This window comes from Salmo trutta, chromosome 2, assembly GCF_901001165.1.
Source record: "Salmo trutta chromosome 2, fSalTru1.1, whole genome shotgun sequence".
Classification (NCBI taxonomy): domain Eukaryota; kingdom Metazoa; phylum Chordata; class Actinopteri; order Salmoniformes; family Salmonidae; genus Salmo; species Salmo trutta.
The window spans coordinates 59,249,674-59,271,141 of NC_042958.1; the positions used below are offsets into that span (position 1 = coordinate 59,249,674).

The window sequence follows — 21,468 nt, forward strand, 5'->3', positions numbered from 1 at the left end:
TATTCATAAGCTCAATATAGATGGCAAAGAAAATGAAAACCCCAAAGATATTTCAAAATATGTTTCAGAATTCTATGGTAACCTTTATACCAGTAATGCCTGTCCTACTAGTGACATATCTGCCTTTCTAGACTCTGTCAAAGACTGTGCAAAATTCATAGATGAAGACTTCCAAAAGTCTTGTGATGAAATTATTTCTATTAATGAAATAAAAAAATGTATCAGCAAGTTAAAAGAGAACAAATCTCCAGGGAATGATGGCATTATCATTGAATTCTATAAATATTTTCAGGAGGATATTATTGAATTTATATTTTATGTTTTTAAGGAGGCAATTGATTTAGGGGTCCTGCCTGTTTCTATGACACAAACCTAATTTCTGTAATACCCAAACCAAACAAAGATTCTATGATGTTAGAAAATTGGAGACCAATCACATTAATGAACAATGATGGAAAGATACTTGCATCCATCTTTGCAGAAAGACTTAAAAAAGGTCTTGACCAAATCATTGATGATACCCAGTCTGGTTTTATGAAGGGCAGACATATATGTAATAATATTCGACTAGTATTGGATTTGATAGACTACAATAAGCACATTATGGAAGATAGCTTTATTTTATTTGTAGACTTTTACAAGGCATTTGATACAGATGAACATTATTTTCTTTTTGAGACTCTTCGATTTTTTGGTTTTGGTCAATATTTTCAAAATGTAATTAAGACACTTTACAATAATAGTAACAGCTCTATTAAATTATCCCATGGAACATCACAAAGATTCGACATTAGACGTGGAATTAAACAAAGATGCCCAATTTCTCCTTTCTTATTTTTATTGGTCACACAAGTTATGGCACTTCATATAAATAAGGATAGTTTTAGGGGTATTCAGATACAAGACAAAGAGATAAAATGTTCACAATTGGCTGACGACACCACCATTTTTTTGAAAGATCATAATGAAGTCAAGAAAGCTATTGAGTGTATTAATGCCTTCACACATGTATCAGGTTTATCTCTGAATATTAGGAAATGTGAATTATTTGCGTTGAAAAGATGTGACTTAAACTCAGTGTGTATTATCCCTGTAAAAGATGTGATCACATATCTTGGTATTACAGTTAGCAAAGATCAGAATGAAAGGGCCAGCTTAAATGTCTCTCCTATTGTAGAGAAAATTGGAAAGAGATTTAACTCCTGGTTATTAAGAGATTTTTCTTTATCTGGACGTGTACTTTTATCAAAATCTGAAGGTCTGCCCGGATTAGTTTATACCTCCCTTGCCTTGGATGTTCCTCTGTCAGTAACTAAAATGGTTGATATGAAATTATTTAACTTCATATGGAGGAATAAACCACATTATTTAAGAAAAGCGGTAATATGTAGCACCCAAAGTGAGGGAGGGTTGAATGCTCTGGATTTTAAAACCTGTAATATAATATTTAAAATTAAATGGATGCAAAACTATTTAAGAAATAAGGATTGCATCTGGAATATCATCCATAATTTAATATTCCAACAAATTGGTGGTCTAGAATTCTTACTCAAATGCAACTTTGATATGGGTAAAATCCCTATTAAGCTTGCAAACTTTCATAAACAAGTACTTCTAACTTGGAACCTCATGTACAAACACAATTTTTCCCCTCATAGGTATACAATCTGGAATAATAAAGACATAAAATACAAAAACAAGTCTTTGGTTTTCTAGAACTGGTTTGACAACAACATCATTTGGGTTAAACAATTACTGAACAATATTGGACAACTATATGATTATCCAGAATTTATGAGAACACACAATGTTACATTCACTCCTGAGGAGTATCACATTGTTGTTAGAGCTGTCCCTAAAGGTGCTATTCTTCTTTTAGGAGAATATAACAGTACTCCAAGTGCCACTGTTGAGGATTTTGTAGCCTCAATACAATTAGAAGGAATTTACATTTTAAACTATAAGTGTAATAACATGTATATAAGGAAACTATGTCAATATGTTACTATTCCCTCTGCTAAAATGTACTGGAATGCAGCCCTAGGACAAGTGAACTGGAACAAAGTTTTGTTGTTATCTGGTAAATATTGTATATCTAATAAGGTGAAAGAGGTATCATACAAACTCATTCATAGAATCTACCCTGTAAAGACCTTTATTATACACAAATATAAAATAGCTATTGATAACAAATGTGTATTTTGTGATTGTGACCCAGAGACTCTTGACCATTTATTTTGGGACTGCTCTTATGTCAGAAGACTTTGGTGTGAGTTAGAACATTTTATTTTAAAAGAAATGACTATTAATGTTAATTTGAAAGACTCTGATATTATGTTTTATTTTGAACCAAATGATATGGACCCTGATTTAACTTTCATTGTTCATTGTCCATAAAATGAAGTGGGCAGAGAACAAACCCCTTTTCACATTATTTAAGATAGAATTGAAATATTATTTTGAAATGATCAGTAAATGTAAAAACAAAAAAGCAATACGCACCATAAAGGTATTTAACAAATTTAAAATGAATCTTGATATGTAATACCCCTCTGTCTGTTAGGTTTTGTACTATTGTTTGTATATTTCTTTTTTTTTTTGTATTTGTTGTGTTCATAATAAAAAATACATTTAAAAAAATAATAAAAAAAGAGGTTAGGTGGTGCATTTACCAGTTAGTTTTGGGTTTAATGCCCGTATTACCTTCTGCACCATTACTATATTACTACTATAATTTTTTTCAGATGCTATCACTTTTCTAATCTACACCTCATCTAGAGTAGGCCTACTTATTGTGTATTACAAGTGATTTAGTGATTGATTTAATATCAACATGTTTATATTATCAATAAATTACAGAAATATACACCATGTACGAAACAGAAAAACCGGAAATGACATACACTCGCCTTGATGTTATTGGGGGTGCACGACTTTATCGCCACCTGTTGGACTGGAGTGCGACAGGTCGGTTTAGAACTGTATCTTGATGAGGCGTTGTATGCTTTTTTGATGCAGTATACTTTGTTGGACACTACTTCAATCTAATGAAAGCAATGAAAATTCTAAAATAATACAGTGATGGAAAAAGTACCCAATTGTCATACTTGAGTAAATGCATAGATAGCTTAATAGAAAGTTACTCAAATGAAAGTTAAAGTCACCCAGTAAAATACTAATTGAGTAAAAGTCTAAAAGTATTTGGTTCTAAATGTACTTAAGTATCAAAAGTAAATATAATTGCTAAAATATACTTAAGTCTCAAAAGTAAAAGTAGAAGTCATTTCAAATTCCTTATATTAAGCGAAGCAGACAGCACCATTTTCTTGTTTTTAAAATTTACGGACAGCCAGGGGTATACACTCGAACACTCCGACATAATTTACAAACGATGCATGTGTTTAGTGAGTCTGCCAGATCAGAGGCAGTAAGGATGACCAGGTGTCCAGTTGATAAGTGCATGATTTCGACCGTTTTCCTGTCCTGCTAAGCATTCATCACGTACAGTCGGAAGTTTACATACAATTAGGTTGGAGTCACTAAAACTCGTTTTTCAACCACTCCACAAATTTCTTGTTAACAAACTATAGTTTTGGCAAGTCGGTTAGGTCATCTCCTTTGTGCATGACACAAGTCATTTTTCTAACTATTGTTTACAGACAGATTCACTTATAATTCACTGTATCATAATTCCAGTGGGTCAGAAGTTTACATACACTAAGTTGACTGTGCCTTTAAACAGCTTGGAAAATTCCAGAAAATGATGTCATGGCTTTAGAAGCTTCTGATAGGCTCATTTACATCATTTGAGTCAATTGGAGGTGTACCTGTGGATGTATTTCAAGGTCTACCTTCAAACTCAGTGTCTCTTTGCTTGACATCATGGTAAAATCAAAATAAATCAGCCAAGACCTCAGAAAAAAAATTGTAGACCTCCACAAGTCTAGTTAATCCTTGGGAGCAATTTCCAAACGCCTGAAGGTACCACGTTCATCTGTACAAACAATAGTAAGCAAGTATAAACACCATGGGGCCTCGCAGCCGTCATACTGCTCATGAAGGAGACGCGTTCTGTCTCCTAGAGATGAACGTACTTTGGTGCGAAAAGTGCAAATCAATCCCAGAACAACAGCAAAGGACCTTGTGAAGATGCTGGAGGAAACAGGTACAAAAGCATCTATATCCACAGTAAAACGAGTCCTATATCGACATAACCTGAAAGGCCGCTCAGCAAGGAAGAAGCCACTGCTCCAAAACCGCCATAAAAAAGCCAGACTACGGTTTGCAACTGCACATGGGGACAAAGATCATACTTTTTGGAGAAATGTCCTCTGGTCTGATGAAACAAAAATAGAACTGTTTGGCCATAATGACCATCGTTATGTTTGGAGGAAAAAGGGGGTTGCTTGCAAGCTGAAGAACACCATCCCAACCGTGAAGCATGGGGGTGGCAGCATCATGTTGTGGGTGTGCTTTGCTGCAGGGGGGACTGGTGCACGTCACAAAATAGATGGCATTATGAGGAAGGGAAATTATGTGGATATATTGAAGCAACATCTCAAGACATCAGTCAGGATGTAAAAGCTTGGTCGCAAATGGGTCTTCCAAATGGACAATGACACCAAGCATACTTCCAAAGTTGTAGCAAAATGGCTTAAGGACAACAAAGTCAAGGTATTGGAGTGGCCATCACAAAGCCCTGACCTCAATCTTGTGGAAAATTTGTGGGCTGAACTGAAAAGAACATGTGCGAGCAAGGAGGCCAACAAACCTGACTCAGTTACACCAGCTCTGTCAGGGGGAATGGGCCAAAATTCACCCAACTTATTGTGGGAAGCTTGTGGAAGGCTACCTGAAACATTTGACTCAAGTTAAACAATTTAAAGGCAATGCTACCAAATATGAATTGAGTGTATGTAAACTTCTGACCCACTGGGAATGTGATGAAATAAATAAAAACTGAAATAAATCATTCTACTATTATTCTGACATTTCACATTCTTAAAATAAAGTGGTGATTCTAACTGATCTAAGACAGGGAATATTTACTTGGATTAAATGTCAGGAATTGTGAAAAGCTGAGTTTAAATGTATTTGGCTAAGGTGTATGTAAACTTCCGACTTCAACTGTAGCTAATACTTTGGAGTAAAAGGTACATTATTTTCTTTAGCAATGTAGTGAAGTGAAATAGTAAAGTAAAGTACAGCCACCCCAAAAAATGACTTAAGTAGTACTTTAAAGTATTTTTACTTAAGTACTTTACACCACTGGTAGTACAATAGTACACACTTTCTACACAGACAAACTATTTTGGAAAATGTGAATGATGCAATGGAACTACAAAGCGAACGATAACTAGATAGTCTTTATTCTTATGTTCATCATAATATAATAATTAGCATTTATAAAATGACCACACAAATAGAGACCTTCACACCAAGAGCAGTCCCCATCGGAAGCTGTCAAGACTAGAGACTTCAGGCCATATTTTTTAATTAAACCTTTTTCTTTCTTTTTTGTCTGTATACTGCAATTCAGCTTTTAGCTGTGAATGTGTACAAGTCAGTCTAACTACTAATAAAACCTTGATATATGTCATAAAAACATGGGAAAAAGAGATGTAATGATATTCTGGTACCTCGTGAGTAACCATTGGAGCCCAGTGGCATAGTGTAACATAATTTCAGGACTGCTTTCAGTATGTAATTCTGTTTTACACATCGTCTTACATGATCTCGGCATCAGATATCAGGAAAGCCATGCGTTTCCTTCAGTTAACATTTAAAATAATGACATCTTCTCACAATGGTTGAATGGTAAAAGCATTCCCACACAAAATGATACATTAAATAATTAAAAAGGCCATATACCCTTTGAAAAAAAATCATGATTTCTCTGGGACAACCGGCTGAAACTATTGAATGAAATAACTACAGGATAAACGGTCAGACCAATGTGTTAAGGTGCAAGTATGCAAAATGATTTAGAATATCCAGAAACATTGAGAAGTTCAGTTACGAAGCAAGAACATTAACGAACCAACACTCACTCTACAAAGCTGCTTTTTGGTTTTGCTGCAACATAAGCATTTTTTGTTATGTTAATCAACATTCTGTTATTTCATATGGCTTATCATACTGGTATCATACCATAATGGGGGGGGGGGGGGGGGGGGGGGAACACATTTCTGAAGACTATAAGCTTCTTTTCAATGCTAGCCTGGAACTAGTCTGATATTTTGCAGCAAAAGGGTTTCAGGGTAAAGTGGAGCATAAATCCTAACCCAATGCATCTAATTAATGACTAGCTCTTATAACTTGGACAGAATAATTTTTCTTTATGTGGTCAGAACTTATCAGATGGTGATAACATCAAGACATTAATTAAGAAATTCCGATTCTGAATTAATGGACTTGTATCAAGATGTAAGTACTCACAAATGGTGACATTTGGCAACTAACATTCAATAATGACAATCTACGCTTTGACCCTACAGTACCTAAAATCGCCCGTTTCTTAATTTTCTGTTTGTGTCACAATTTCAGTGATGTTGCATGATACACAATTCTACAATCAATGGAACATTATGTTTTTGAGTGTAAAAGTTAAAAATAAAAATGAAGGCACGATCTAAGTTTGAGAACATTTTCAAGTGCAGATTTTTTTTGCAGGTGTATATATGTATCCCGTCTTGTGGAACTGGAAGCAGTTTAATATTTATTTTATATGAGTGACTTGCTCCTTTGAGCTTCCCAGAAAGTTCTGTACAAATTTACAGCGAGCGTTTCCTGTAAACATGAAATAACTAGGTAACAAAACACCACAAGCCCCCAAACAATGACAACATCAATGTATAAATGTCATAGAAATTGCATCAAGGAGATTCTTGGCATCATCCTTTACTGGATTATATTGTTCATATGATTCCTTGGCTTGGACACTCAAGACGTAGAGCTAATTCAGAGAGGTAAGAACATATCAGCTTGCTTCACCTTGCCAATCATGTCAATAGCAGAAACCTCTCTATGTTAGTGCAAGTTGACGAATAGCTCCTGGCTCTACCACTATCCAGTTCGGTTAATCACGTTTGGTCTGTGGTCGGTCCATACAGTCACACTTCCTAATTGCACTTGAGGTTAGTTCATGTAGAAAAAAAGAACCTAGAAGCAGGATGTCAATGTCTGTTCTTGTCGTTTGTCATTTCATAGGTCTCTGCAGCTATGGGAAGCCCACTGGGTCACCAAGAGCATTCCTGCAGGGTTGCCGGTTAGTCCTGCAGATCTCTCTCGAGGTACCTCTGAAGACGCAGGCATCGTGGACAGGAAGGCGACTTGGCCTTGCAGGTTGCGTGAAACACGGCCTTACAGTCTTTACACCTGTGTGGGAGACAGAGGGAGAGTATGTGAGGGGGGGTTGGGGGTAGGGTCAGTGAGTGATTACATTTCAGTGTATTGAAGTGATAAATGGCCAGGGCCCTACCTGGTGGTGGTATCAAACTGGAAGGGGAAGATGATGTCACTGGCGTGACACATCTGGCAGATGAAGCCCCTCTGGGTGCAAAGGTCACAGTGGTGGACGTGGTTGGAGGCAAACTGGATCAAAATGTTCAGGTAGGCCACATACATACCCTCCGCTATCTGAACACACACACACACACACACACACACACACACACACACACACACGCAGGTAAATAATGTGCATTGTTTCATATAAAAGTGAATTGACTAACAGGGATAATTAAGTAATGACTGTATTGATACCTGTCGTAAGTCCATGACACTGTAAAGATGGCTTGACTCTAATAAGTATGTCCTTGGACCCAGTCTTGAGAGAAAAATAACAACACAATAGTTAAACAATAAAGGTTTACTGGTATGTGGAAATCATTAATCTAATCTATTGCCGTTTGGCCCAAGTCCAGATCACCCGAAGAATGACCTAGATGACCCGAGTTCTCAGGTAGCAGGATCAATATGTTAACCAGCTCACTTTGATAATCTTTCATTCTGCAATACTTAAAGATGCACTATGCAGAAATCGCTCCGCCATTTCCTGGTTGCTAAAATTAAAATAGTTCGCTTAATTTCAGTTTGTGACAAAACAAGCAGGCATAGTTTAGAGAATCATTGTACCATCTAAACTGCTGTGAAATATAAACTATTTTATTTTCAGCTGGTTCAGCCGGTTCAAAACCGAAAGTAAAAGACGCAAAAACGCAACTTAAGGGATGCATAGAAATAGCACACATAGAACAGATCTACCACTAATTAGACTTTCTTTCAATGAGAATGACAGTTCTCTAACATACATATCTATGTGGATTTGGTCAGGTCACCCAAAAAGTTACATATTGCAGCTTTAAACAAAAAAGACAAACATACAAAAGTGGATCACACACACACCTGGTCTGGATGTTCTTGCATGCTCCGCTGCGGCAGGTGAGCAGGTAGTCTCCTAGGAGACGCAGCCTCTGTCTGAGGCTCTGTGCCTGGGCCATGGCCTCAGCATGCTGCCACAGGTCAGGGTTCAAAAGGTCAAGGTTGAGCAGGGGCTCATGTTCAATCTGAGCCAGCAGTTTAAGGGCATGCCTGGAGACCTACATTTACACAACCAGGGCAAAGGATGCATACAAGAGCATTTTAACAACAAACACAAATAATATTAAGGACAACAGTACTGGTTTAGTTCAATGTCAAAGGTAAAAGAAAAAAAGTTATGCAAGGAGGAAGTTACGGTATGTTTCCATTATGATTATGTTGGAAAATTATTTTTATTTTTTATTGACCATTGATATACTTTGGCACAAATACTGTGTGTGTGTGGTCCATAGACCCTTGAGACTCACCTCCCGAGGTGCGAGGTCCCAGTTGTGCACCATGCGGGAGGGTATGACGATGGTGTCGCCCTGGTGACAAGCGACGCAGTAGTACTGCCCTGAGAACTCACACAGTCTGGCTTTCCCTCGGGAGACGCCGATCACCTTTGGACAACCTGCAGAGAAGAAAGGCGTTAATACAGTTGAGGGAAAAACGTATTTGATCCCCTGCTGATTTTGTACATTTGCCCACTGACAAAGAAATGGTAAGTCTATAATTTGAATGAACAGTGAGAGACAGAATAACAACAACAAATAAATCCAGAAAAACACATGTCAAAAATGTTATAAAATGATTTGCATTTTAATGAGGGAAATAAGTATTTGACCCCCTCTCAGTCAGAAAGATTTCTGGCTCACAGGTGTCTTTTATACAGGTAACGAGCTGAGATTAGGAGCACACTCTTAAAGGGAGTGCTCCTAATCTCAGCGTGTTACCTGTATAAATCACACCTGTCCACAGAAGCAATCAATCAGATTCCAAACTCTCCACCATGGCCAAGAGCAAAGAGCTCTCCAAGGATGTCAGGGACAAGATTGTAGACCTACACAAGGCTGGAATGGGCTACAAGACCATCGCCAAGCAGCTTGGTAAGAAGGTCACAACAGTTGGTGCGATTATTCGCAATGGAAGAAACACAAAAGAACTGTCAATCTCCCTCGGCCTGGGGCTCCATGCAAGATCTCACCTCGTGGAGTTGCAATGATCATGAGAACGGTGAGGAATCAGCCCAGAACTACACGGGAGGATCTTGTCAATGATCTCAAGGCAGCTGGGACCATAGTCACCAAGAAAACAATTGGTAACACACTACGCCGTGAAGGACTGAAATCCTGCAGCGCCGCAAGGTCCCCCTGCTCAAGAAAGCACATATACATGCCCGTCTGAAGTTTGCCAATGAACATCTGAATGATTCAGAGGACAACTGGGTGAAAGTGTTGTGGTCAGATGAGACCAAAATGGAGCTCTTTGGCATCAACTCAACTCGCCGTGTTTGGAGGAGGAGGAATGCTGCCCATAACCCCAAGAACACCATCCCTACCGTCAAACATGGAGGTGGAAACATTATGCTTTGGGGGTGTTTTTCTGCTAAGGGGACAGGACAACTTCACTGCATCAAAGGGATGATGGACGGGGCCATGTACCGTCAAATCTTGGGTGAGAACCTCCTTCCCTCAGCCAGGGCATTGAAAATGGGTCGTGGATGGGTATTCCAGCATGACAATGACCCAAAACACACAGCCAAGGCAACAAAGGAGTGGCTTAAGAAGAAGCACATTAAGGTCCTGGAGTGGCCTAGCCAGTCTCCAGACCTTAATCCCATAGAAAATCTGTGGAGGGGAGCTGAAGGTTTGAGTTGCCAAACGTCAGCCTCGAAACATTAATGACTTGGAGATCTGCAAAGAGGAGTGGGACAAAATCCCTCCTGAGATGTGTGCAAACCTGGTGGCCAACTACAAGAAACGTCTGACCTCTGTGATTGCCAACAAGGGTTTTGCCACCAAGTACTAAGTCATGTTTTGCAGAGGGGTCAAATACTTATTTCCCTCATTAAAATGCAAATCATTTTATACAATTTTTGACATGCGTTTTTCTGGATTTTTTTGTTGTTATTCTGTCTCTCGCTGTTCAAATAAACCTACCATTAAAATTATAGACTGATCATTTCTTTGTCAGTGGGCAAATGTACAAAATCAGCAGGGGATCAAATACTTTTTTCCCTCACTGTACACCTAAGCCAAATACATTTAAACTCAGTTTTGTACAATTCCTGACATTTAGTCCCTGTTTAAGGTCAGTTAGGAACACCACTTTATTTTAAGAATGTGAAATGTCAGAATAATAGTAGAGAGAATTATTTATTTCAGTTTTTATTTCTTTCATCACATTCCCAGTGGGTCAGAAGTTTACATACACCCCATGCTTCACGGTTGGGATGGTGTTCTTCAGCTTGCAAGCAACCCCCTTTTTCCTCCAAACATAACGATGGTAATTATGGCCAAACAGTTCTATTTTTGTTTCATCAGACCAGAGGACATTTCTCCAAAAAGTACGATCTTTGTCCCCATGTGCAGCTGCAAACCGTAGTCTGGCTTTTTTATAGCGGTTTTGGAGCAGTGGCTTCTTCCTTGCTGAGCAGCCTTTCAGGTTATGTCGCTACAGGACTCTTTTGACTGTGGATATAGATTCTTTTTTACCTGTTTCCTCCAGCATCTTCACAAGGTCCTTTACTGTTGTTCTGGGATTGATTGCATTTTTTCGCACCAAAGTACGTTCATCTCTAGAAGACAGAACGCATCTCCTTCCTGAGCAGTATGACGGCTGCGTGGTCCCATGGTGTTTATACTTGCGCACTATTGTTTGTACAGATGAACGTGGTACCTTCAGGCATTTGGAAATTGTTCCCAAGGATGAAGCAGACTTGTGGAGGTCTACAATTTTTTTTTCTGAGGTCTTAGCTGATTTTTTAATTTATTTTCCCATGATGTCAAGCAAAGAGGTACTGAGTTTGGGGGTAGGCCTTGAAATACATCCAAGGGTAGACCCCCAATTGACTCAAATTATGTCAATTAGCCTATCAGAAGCTTCTAAAGCCAAGACATAATTTTCTGGAATTTTCCAAGCTGTTTAAAGGCACAGTCAACTTTGTGTATGTAAACTTCTGACCCACTGGAATTGTGATACAGTGAATTCATTATAAGTGAAATAATCTGTCTGTAAACAATTGTTGGAAAAATGACTTGTGTCATGCACAAAGTAGATGTCCTAACCGACTTGTCAAAACTATAGTTTGTTAACAAGAAATTTGTGGAGTGGTTGAAAAACGAGTTTTGATGACTCTAACCTAAGTGTATGTAAACTTCCCACTTCAACTGTACACACACGGTCTCTCCCCTTAACGGCATGGTAAGGGTAACTTAATGGAAACTAAAGTGTTGCATGGTTAAGGGCAATTCCACAGTAACAGATTGACACAGACTAAGATTTGTCACTTAAAAAATAATTATGATTGCAAAGTTAAACAAACCATACAACTCTATGGACAAGGTCCACTTTTAGCAATTTCCACTGAAAATTTTACAAAAAAACACTTGAAAAACAGTGGAGATGCAAGTTTGGTAACAGAATGACAGTTTGTGCCGTCATTTTGTTACCAAACTTTGCATATGCATTGTTCTTTAAGTAAATGTGTTTTTGTAAAATGTTCTTGTTTGCAATCCTTTGTTTTTGCTTGACTTAGATTTTAAAATGAAAAATCTGAGCATCAGTGTCACTGTTACTGTGGTATTGCCTGTAACAACTAGTAGGTTGATGAGATTTAGAGCTACCTGCACACTTGAAGCCCTGAAGGTCCAGTCCCTTCTCTGTGGGCACTGTGCATAGATGGGCCAGCAGCACCCCGTCCCCCTTCAGTCTATGCTGCACCAGTCTGTGGATGTTCCCTCCCGCCCCAGGTGCCACCCCGGGGCTCTCAGGCTCCCAGTCTTCTCCACTTTCCAGGTAGGAGTCCAGGGCTCCCCTGATGAGGCCCCTCCAGGCACGTGCCTCCTCAGAGCTCTTGGCCCTCAGCTTGAGCGTATCCCTGGCCGTTACGACCCTAAAGAAGGCTGGTCCACCCAGAGAAACGTCTGGGACCACGTCTCGGATCCCCTCGATTGGGTGGGAGCAGCGCAGCACCTTCTGCCCGCCTTGCATCCAGAAGCCCTTGAGAGTTTCTAAGGAGAGGGAGAAGACGAGAGGAGTCCAGTTGCGAGCCTCGGAGTCCTGGCAGAAGTACAGCACCGCTTCCTTAATGGCGTCTGACTCTGGGTCTGTGGGACGCGTCCAGTCCAGCTCCAGCTGTTGCTCCTGCTCAACCACAGTCCCCCCTCGCTCGGGACTGGCGGGTACGGAGGAGGTGGATGAAGGGGAAGATTTTGGGGGCTCATCCGGGGTTACACTGCTGTCAGAGAGCTGCAGCACCTCCCACTGGTCATCGATGAGGTGAAGCGGGCGGCACTTGTTGACGGCTTCAGCAATGCGGTCCACCCAGTCCTCGGCCTCATCGCGGTTGGCCGCCCGCATGAGGAGCCTTTTCCCGGGGAAGGCAAGGTCGAAGCGGCCCTCGGCCGAGGTGACGCGGGCGTCCTCGCAACGCAACAGGGAGCAATTGTCGCAGCAGGTGCGCTCCTCTGCATTCTGGTAGAGGCGGAACTCGAAGGGCGAGAGTTCGCAGTAGTAGTCGCGCCACATGCCCACCGTGCCCCGCCGCTCCAGGTGGCCCAGCTTCAGCAGTCCGCGGAAAGGGTTGGAGAGGCCTGAAGGACAGAGAGAAAGAGTGAAAGAGAAGAGGGAGAGAAAGAACGAGTTAAGTCAACAAGGAAGCTATAGAAAAACTGCACAACAGATCTCTAAAGTGCGTGAGTCTAATTTCCATCCAGATAAAAATTTGCATTAATGACACTAAACCGGTATAATGACACTAAACCGGTATAACAGGTTTTATCTGAACATGAAACCACCGGGCAAAAATGATATTCAACACTGAGGTTCAAACATACCATAAGGAGGAAGTACCAATAATTCTGTGAAGTTGTCAGCAAAAACGAGGAAGCACGATCATATACCAAAAAGGTAAGAGAATTCATGAACATTACTGGTAGGACTAAAAAGTTCTTCCTGGTTTGAGCCTAGATATTTGTTTCACAATTGACCCTTTGCTAAGCCCCGCCCCATAAATTTGAGCAACCAACCGCAGTGCTCCAATGGACACATCGGACAAGCTCACGTTTCAAACGCATTAAAGCCACTGAAAGCTATGGAAAAACGGAGAGCATTCATGAAAAAGACAAATTGTTTAAATGGCTGAATAACAGTGCACCAGGGGTACCTGAAATGTAGAGCCTGTTGTAGTATTTTTTTAATCCTAAATTATACTTTTGTTACATTGTTTGCTAGCTCAGCCGGTTAGCTAGCTCAGTCTCATTGACCACCAAACGTTGCTAACGCTTGCAAGCTAGCCAGTTAATATAACTTGTTTTCTTGAAATGTACAGTATGTTAGCAAGATAAGTCAGCTATATTATGAATAGAACTACAACATCATCTGTTGTTGACATCAGGATATGACTTGAGGGAACTAGTTAGCTCCAAAAGGGGTTAGTAGTAGCTTTGTCTGCATGACAGCGCATTCAGTGTCCATTCAGTGGCTAGCTAGCAACACTACAAACTTACTTGTACCAGGTTCCTGTGAAGCAATTGTAATGACAGTCCACCATAACATACTCAACAGTCTCCTGATTAGCAAGGGGTTGTCTGTGTTGAATTTTATTATATATTAAAAACACAGTTTGAGATCATTGCGTAGGGTTTCTGAATGAGGAACGGAGCTTCGTGGGAATATTTTGGCCGAGGTTGCAACAGTAACCAATGACTCACAAACCCTGCCATTGAACAACCAAGTCTTTGGTTCATCTTAATTTCCTTGAACTTAATTTCCTTGAACTAAAGTGTGACAAAGACCAGAACAACATGTGCTGAAAACTAGGAACAATCCTTTGGCATACTGTCACCTCATGACCAAGGCCATTCGTATGGTGGTTACAACAGACTGCATCACAAGGTGTTCTGTGTACAAGAAGTGCTAGAAGAGTTGGTGTCCCTGGTTTTGGGAGCTTACCTATCTGCCTGCGGTGAACCACGCTGGGGGGAGACTGGGGGGTCTCGGGCTCTGGAGGGGGAGAGGTAAATCCGTTCACACAAGCTGGGCCAGACCCTAGCAAAGACTCATCGGGGTCAGCCAGTTCCTCAAGGTGTGGCTTATAGATGTCATCCTCAGAGATCCAGGAGTGGGAATGCTAAGATAGGGTAAATGGGTCTTAGTGGTGATTGGTTGCTAATTTAGCAAATCTGGAAATAATTGTTGTTTCAGCTTGTAACCATATAAACCCACAGATGCTTTACTATTTAGCAAAGCTTTGAACAATATCAATTCTACTAATGCAGCCTAGACTACAGTGGAAAATATATCATTATCTAGGGCAAAGGTCAAGGAGAACTCAAATAACTTAAAGAGCGACTGAACACACCGATTAGCACGTTTTTTCTGTTACCCATTAGAATGAGACACGGTAGACGTGGAAGCCTATTTCACTTCCTTAAAATCCCCAGAATGAATCTAAGACAACTCAAGAAATCGATAATTAATTTAAATGTTTTTGTCGAAGATGTTTTAGTTGCACAATAATACACCTAACTAAAGGATGTTTGGTGCAGTACTTCTCAAGTTAAAAAATGTGCAACATGTCTTATGTAAACCAAGTCAGAGCTGCTGGGCAGGTCTGTCTCACTGTCTATGCTATTGGATAGAGAGCAATCACCGCAGCTGTTCACCCCATGCTAAAGGCAAATGGACATCATCAACACCAAACGGCAACTTACCTGTTATACGCACGGATGCTACAAACTCCGTTTTAGGCTAGACTGACTTGATGACCAAAATTATCATACTTACACTTTGTCGTCAATTTTGACACGATAATAACTGTTTCTGACTCATATCAATGCCACATAGGCCATTTTCAAAGGGATTCGTTGCTTTTAAAAGGCAGTCGCTCTTTAAGGTAAATCACATGACGAGTCAGACAGACAGAGGAATGGGAGGGAATAAGAGAGAGATTCAATTTACTGCGACTGAGTCTGTAGACACCGTCCGACTGAGCACGCTGGTAGTGCGGTGCAGGTTCATGTGGGCTGAAGGCTCCGAGGCGCTCTTAACAGAACATTCTGTTTTTTTCTCCTGTGGCGTCTCAGTGACAGGCAGGTGAGGAGTTGTCGATGTGCTCTCCACACAGTCACTGAGACTGGAGGGCCCTTCAATGTGCGAGTACACGTTGGAGGGGACGTGGGTCTTAGTGGAAGGCTCCTCCTGGTCTGACCCCAGTGAAGCAGGGTTAGAGGGGCCAGTGAGATGTGTGACATGCCCCTGGGTCTCGCTGTCGGAGCCACTGAAGGCAGTGTTCTCAGAGAGGTGGTCTGCGCCTGGGGTGGACACGTATGAATCCTCGCGCATGGAGTCCTGACTGGAATGGGCACTCTCCCTGAAGTCTGCCAGAACACTGCATGGTTACAGAAAATAGGAGATGTCAGAGGTCGTCAGAAATCACCAAATGAAACAAGGGACAACATGTTAGACAGTTCCTTTAAGTATTTAATACATTTCTTTAAACATTGTTAGTCGGATCATGTTGCTTGCATCACCATAATTGTGGTGGGTTTCATTCTTGCATAAGTATGCCTACAGGCATTGAGCTCAAGTTGCTTTGGATAAAAGCATTTGCTAAATGCAGAAATTATTTGGGCCCATGTCTAATACTGCTTTGGTGGTCTGCCAAGGACCTCATTTATTAGCACAGGTACACTAACAACACCCACACATTACTTACTCTTTGAGAGGCCTCTTGGCATTGCCATTGTTCTCCATGTTGGAGATTTCCAGGTCACATGGCCAGGTCTCCTTGTCTGGGCTCTTGGGGTCGTGACCTTGAAGCAGACTGTCAGAGCTCAGACTGGAGGAGAGCTGAGACGACCCTGTGGTGTCCAGGCTCAAATTGGATGAATTCAGTGGGGTCTTAAACCCTGAGACCCCCCCAATCCCCTTCCCCAGTACCCCTGGCCCCCCTCGCTGCACTTCAACCGTATCCGACCCGCCGGACGACTGTGACGCCGTATCCCAGGATTCCTTGCGCTTGGTGAGAAAGGGGAGGTCGAGCGCTTCAGCCTGGGCGGCAGGGCAGAGGCCAGCCAGAGCCAGAGGGGTGGTGGTCCACTCGTTGAGCACGGCCGATTTGTAAGAGAGGTTGAAGGTGAGGGAGGCCAAGCCCTGGATGTAACTGAGCAGCACCTCACGCTCCTCAGGGTCCAGAAGCAGGGCGGAGGGCTGGTAGTGGGCCTGCAGTTTGGAGCCCTCGCGGAACAGGGAGGCCAGGTAGCACTCCATCAGGCCGTGGTTGAGGGCCAGCCGCAGCCAGGCCCGGCAGCGACCCGTGTCCGTACCCACGAAGCTCAGCTTCTCCAGCTCTGTGATCACGTCACTGAGGGCACCAGGAGGAGACATTACATCATTTATCATTACAGAGAATTGTTTCATGTACAGTATACACTACACATATTGAAACAAGCTACAGCATCTGATCTGAAACCTTTACTATTGTCATTCTGCTTAACTTGTGTAAATAAAAAGCATTCTGCTTAACCACTGTAAATAAACATTATTCTGCTTAACTACTGTAAATAAATAGCATTCTGCTTTACTACTGTAAATTAATAACATTCTGTGATTTGTTATACACACTTATTGCAACATAAGAGGATATAAACATCCCGTTATCTGAAATTCAACTTCTCTAGCACACTAACGTGATTGAGGGTGGAGACACTGCACTAGAGGCGTCTGTAGGGCTATCTTTTGGGGAAGTGGGATTCTCATTGTACAGCTTCAGGCATCCACCCACCCGTGAGTGACCGTCTTGAGCAGGCTCCAGAACACAGGTTGGGGGAGTGGTCCCCGGGACCCCCCTTTCCTGCCGCGTCCCCCGGCCTCGGAGCGAACATATTTGCTCTTGATGCCGTGGATAAAGATGGCCTCCAGTGTGCAGCACAGCAGGTTGGCGTCACCATCCTCGCTGGTAACCACGACATCGGTTGTCACGTAGCGCTTCTGCAACGCCTTGAGTGACCACGCCAACTTCTCCTTAATCCACTAAAGAAATGATAAGGTTGGGTTAAATCACATAGCCCAACAGCTGAAACATTTCCAAATGTCTTCAACTGTTTGAAGTGACACAATTTCGCAATGGACTTCCCCCGAAATTGGAAACAAAATGATGGCAGAAAAGATGTGTCATCACTTCGGGAAGGGTCATTAGCCATGTGAACATGAAACATACCCTGACACACATACTAGTCGCCTGATGTCAGCTGACACTGGCAAAAGGGCCAGAGAAAACCCATTTTATGCAATAACACACAAAACAGATTATTTATGAGCTACTGTTGGGCTGGAATGGGTTTTGGCGTTCATAACAAAGCGTGTTCTGGGCATCTAATAACACTTGACCAAATACATGTTTGTCAAAATGGCCGACTACAAATAGGAACACTTTTTATCTTTATTTTCCCCAGAAAACAGGAACAGTGGACACTAGCCTACAATTTGAATTAATAAAACAAACCTTTGCCTCATTGACGTTGTCGATAAAACTTGACAATGACAGCATATTATTGATTATCTATGACATTTATCCCACAGACTACATTGCACAACATCTAGCCTAAATCAAACATCAACAGAGGTCAGTTAAAGGAAAACTCCACCCAAAATTTGATTCATTAGCCCATTATTGATATAGACCCAAATTGTTTTGCATGTCAGTAATCAAATTTTCAAGATGTATAACTTTTAAAAAACAGAAACAAAGGCGGTATGAGACATTTTGCATCATATAATGGTGCGTTTTGCAGTCTATTACTAGAACAGCAAAGATGGCCTACACCACTTAAACAAACATAAAATCAATATCTGAAACTTATTTTAGTCACTTAGTTTAAAGTGTCTGTTATAAAGTAGTGCAATCACAAACTGTGACATAAAAACGGCACTACATCAGGGGCCGCATTAAAGCAGAAATCAGTTTTTTCACGCAAAAAAAAGATAAAAACGCATAAGAAATATCTTGTTGTGTTTTATAAACGCAGATTTAAAATGCTTCTTATTGTAATTTCTGCTGTGCATCAGACTAATTGTGTGCTTCAGTTGCACTTCACTTGGATGAGAATTCACAAACAGACATTCTATCAGCAGACAGTGCTCTGACTGATGCGTCGCTACTTTTCTCCTGTACTTTTCTCGGTGTAGCCTACCTACTTTTCTCCTGTAAAATGCAATATTAACTTCCAGCAAAACATTAAGAAATGTAGCTGGCTGCATTTTTCTATGATAAACATTCTAAAGATCTGGCCATGCATTGTTTTGCCAAAAATACCTTGCTTTTTTTATTGTAAGCTCATTTACTTGTGACTATTAGCCAAATGGTGTTGCACTTCTGTTGTCATCTGATGAAAATTAAGCCATTTTCTGTCGAATGTGTTGCACTTATGTATTTTCTGCGAAGGAAAACTATAGTTGCCAGCACCCGATGACTCTATTGAAGCATAAAACACAGTTTTCTTTCAGTATAAAACGCTGGTGAACTGGTTTAAACACTGATTTTTTTTGATGGTCTGCATTTTGAAAATGCACATTTTTGAATTCTAACGCGACCCCAGCTACTTGTCCACACGGTCACTTACGTGAATAACTATGCCATGTCATATAGGCTAACGAGTTTAACATAGTAACCTGGACTTCAATGTCTGTAAGAAATGGGAATCAGGGCATCCCAGTAAGCAAAAAACATTAGGCTAAGAAATAAATATTCACTTAGGCTTAAAATACTAACATTGGTCACGCATAGACAGGGTGGATGTGTCACTAAAACAGTGTCTGATCACCTTTTCAGAGTCACATGGAAGTGGTTTATGGGCCATTAACAGTAAAAAAAGGTTTAGCCTACCTGCTTGACGTCTTTTGCCTCTGGCCCTGTATCTGGGGTCTGTGTGGCTAGCATCTCGCCTCCAGGGATGAGAGTTACTCCCACATGACACGCTGTGACATACACATAAGATATCTCCGGTGGTTATGCTGACAACAAGCTGAACAAACAACCCCATGAAAAACACATTGTTACAGGGCTCTACAGTGTGACCATTTTACTTGCATATAAATATTTTGCTGTACTTCTTGAAATTTTAATTTAGGAGCACCAGTGCGTCTAAAGAAATGTACGATTCTAGCTTTATTACCTCAAATATTTGTCCTTGTGCTCCTAAATGCATTTGTGTGAGACTACATTTCTCAATTTAGGCGCACATGTGCTCCTTGTAGTTCTGCAATTGCCAGCCCTCTTTATTATCCATTTAGGTGGCATTTGACATAATTTAAGTAAACAAACACATCAAGGGCTGTCAGTACAATATTCTAGTGATAGTGACATTCATTGACAGAAGAGAGACTGACAAAAAGAGTATTTCCACATCCTGCCGAGTCACACAATTTAGAGATCACAAGATTGTTTTAGCTTACATCTACATTTATGGTGTGTTGACACCAGCTCAGAAATCAATCACACGGTCTACTGAGGTTTTTGTTGACAGTAAGACAAATTGCCACAGAGAGAAAAATGATACCAGTGAGGAATAGAACTTCCTGGAAGAAGGGAACGTGAACGTACAGTGAGTGCTCACGGAGAGCGTTAACATGTGTTTGTCAAAAAACCTTTGTCATGATCACTGGAGCCCATCCCTTTATCCCAATTTGTATGACACTTATCTTAACGGCTGTGTCTATCAAGTGGACAGAAACAACATACCTTTAAAAACACACACACACACACACACACACACACACACACACACACACACACACACACACACACACACATATACATACATACATACATACATACATACATACATACATACATACATATATATATATATAAAATTGCTAAACCCTAATTCCCAATGACAATGTTAACGTCTACAAATCAGCTGATTGAAAACCCCCGGTACTGTCGTAAAGAGATGCTCTTAATAGAAGGCTAAATAAACAATATAGTTACATAAATACAAAAATGCATGTATAGATGACAAGAAACACAAAGAAAAACACAAGGAACATTGCGTTACTAACAAGCTAGCTAGATACATACGGTGTTATTGTTGGGCCAACGTCGTTAACTAGCTAGTTAGCGATATCCAAAACAAGCGATGTTACAGGATTTTTTTTCCCACTGCTTTGTCGTTCTTGTTTGACTCCTACTTGGACAGCAACATTGTATCGCATGATGCCATTTCACAGAATCGTTTCTTTCACATGTACATTCCTGAATCTGAGACAGGAACAAAAGTCGAATCGAATGTGTCTGCAACCTTTAGCTCAGCTTCAGGCAGAGATGTTCGAGAAAGTAGGAGATAGGAATCCCATTGGACAATGAATTAGGTATAAGCCTCCACCCAGCAGACTGTCGACCAATCGCGTTAATGTTGTTATGTTGCGTCACACAGTTGCTAAACTAATCGTTACGCAATCCCTTCTCAAAGTCCGGGTATGAGTCGAGAAACCTGCTATTTTCCTCAAAAGTACCCAACGTTACGATGCCAAAGCTATGCGATATTACATGGAACAAGTTAAGTATCTCACATATTGGAAACGATTTGCAATGTTGTACTTCTTGTTCACGAAATGCATGCTAATGTTGGGTTTTTGAGCTAGCGCCCAATTGACTCCCATTTACTCCTTGAAGGAGAGCTCTCCTTGGCCCAGAATAGGCTGCGCGGCCCATTGACAACGTATGGGTAAAGTAAACAAGGGGCATTAACACAATTCTATCTCCTCAAAAGTGTCTCTGGTTCAGGTTCAGCTCAGCTGAGGGGACAAATGCATCATGCAATATGTCTGTCTACATTCCTTCAGAACATATGGGCTTGCAGCAAAGTTATATGTGCGCTT

The 21,468-nt window shown here is 40.9% G+C and overlaps 1 protein-coding gene across 1 annotated transcript; it reads right to left on the bottom strand.

Moving 5' to 3' along the window:
* Positions 1–6,206: 6,206 nt before the first annotated feature.
* LOC115159131 (pleckstrin homology domain-containing family M member 1) lies at positions 6,207–20,905 on the bottom strand. The gene is made up of 12 exons (XM_029708569.1): positions 20,669–20,905; positions 19,472–19,563; positions 17,372–17,619; positions 16,304–16,951; positions 15,547–15,976; positions 14,539–14,716; positions 12,210–13,178; positions 8,850–8,995; positions 8,407–8,600; positions 7,765–7,828; positions 7,481–7,638; positions 6,207–7,377 (listed from the first exon to the last, which is right to left on the bottom strand). Exons 2-12 carry the CDS (start codon positions 19,523–19,525, stop codon positions 7,269–7,271), a joined length of 3,198 nt encoding a protein of 1,065 aa, XP_029564429.1. The 5' UTR covers positions 19,526–19,563; positions 20,669–20,905; the 3' UTR covers positions 6,207–7,268.
* Between the last annotated feature and the right edge of the window lie 563 nt (positions 20,906–21,468).

Excerpts from the sequence above, each read along its gene's own strand:
- LOC115159131 (XM_029708569.1), bottom strand. The coding sequence starts at position 19,525 with ATGCTAGCCACACAGACCCCAGATACAGGGCCAGAGGCAAAAGACGTC. Across the intron at positions 17,620-19,471 it reads AGGCAAAAGACGTCAAGCAG|TGGATTAAGGAGAAGTTGGC; the intron begins GTAGGCTAAACC and ends TCATTTCTTTAG. Across the intron at positions 14,717-15,546 it reads TGTCTACAGACTCAGTCGCA|CATTCCCACTCCTGGATCTC; the intron begins GTAAATTGAATC and ends ACCCTATCTTAG.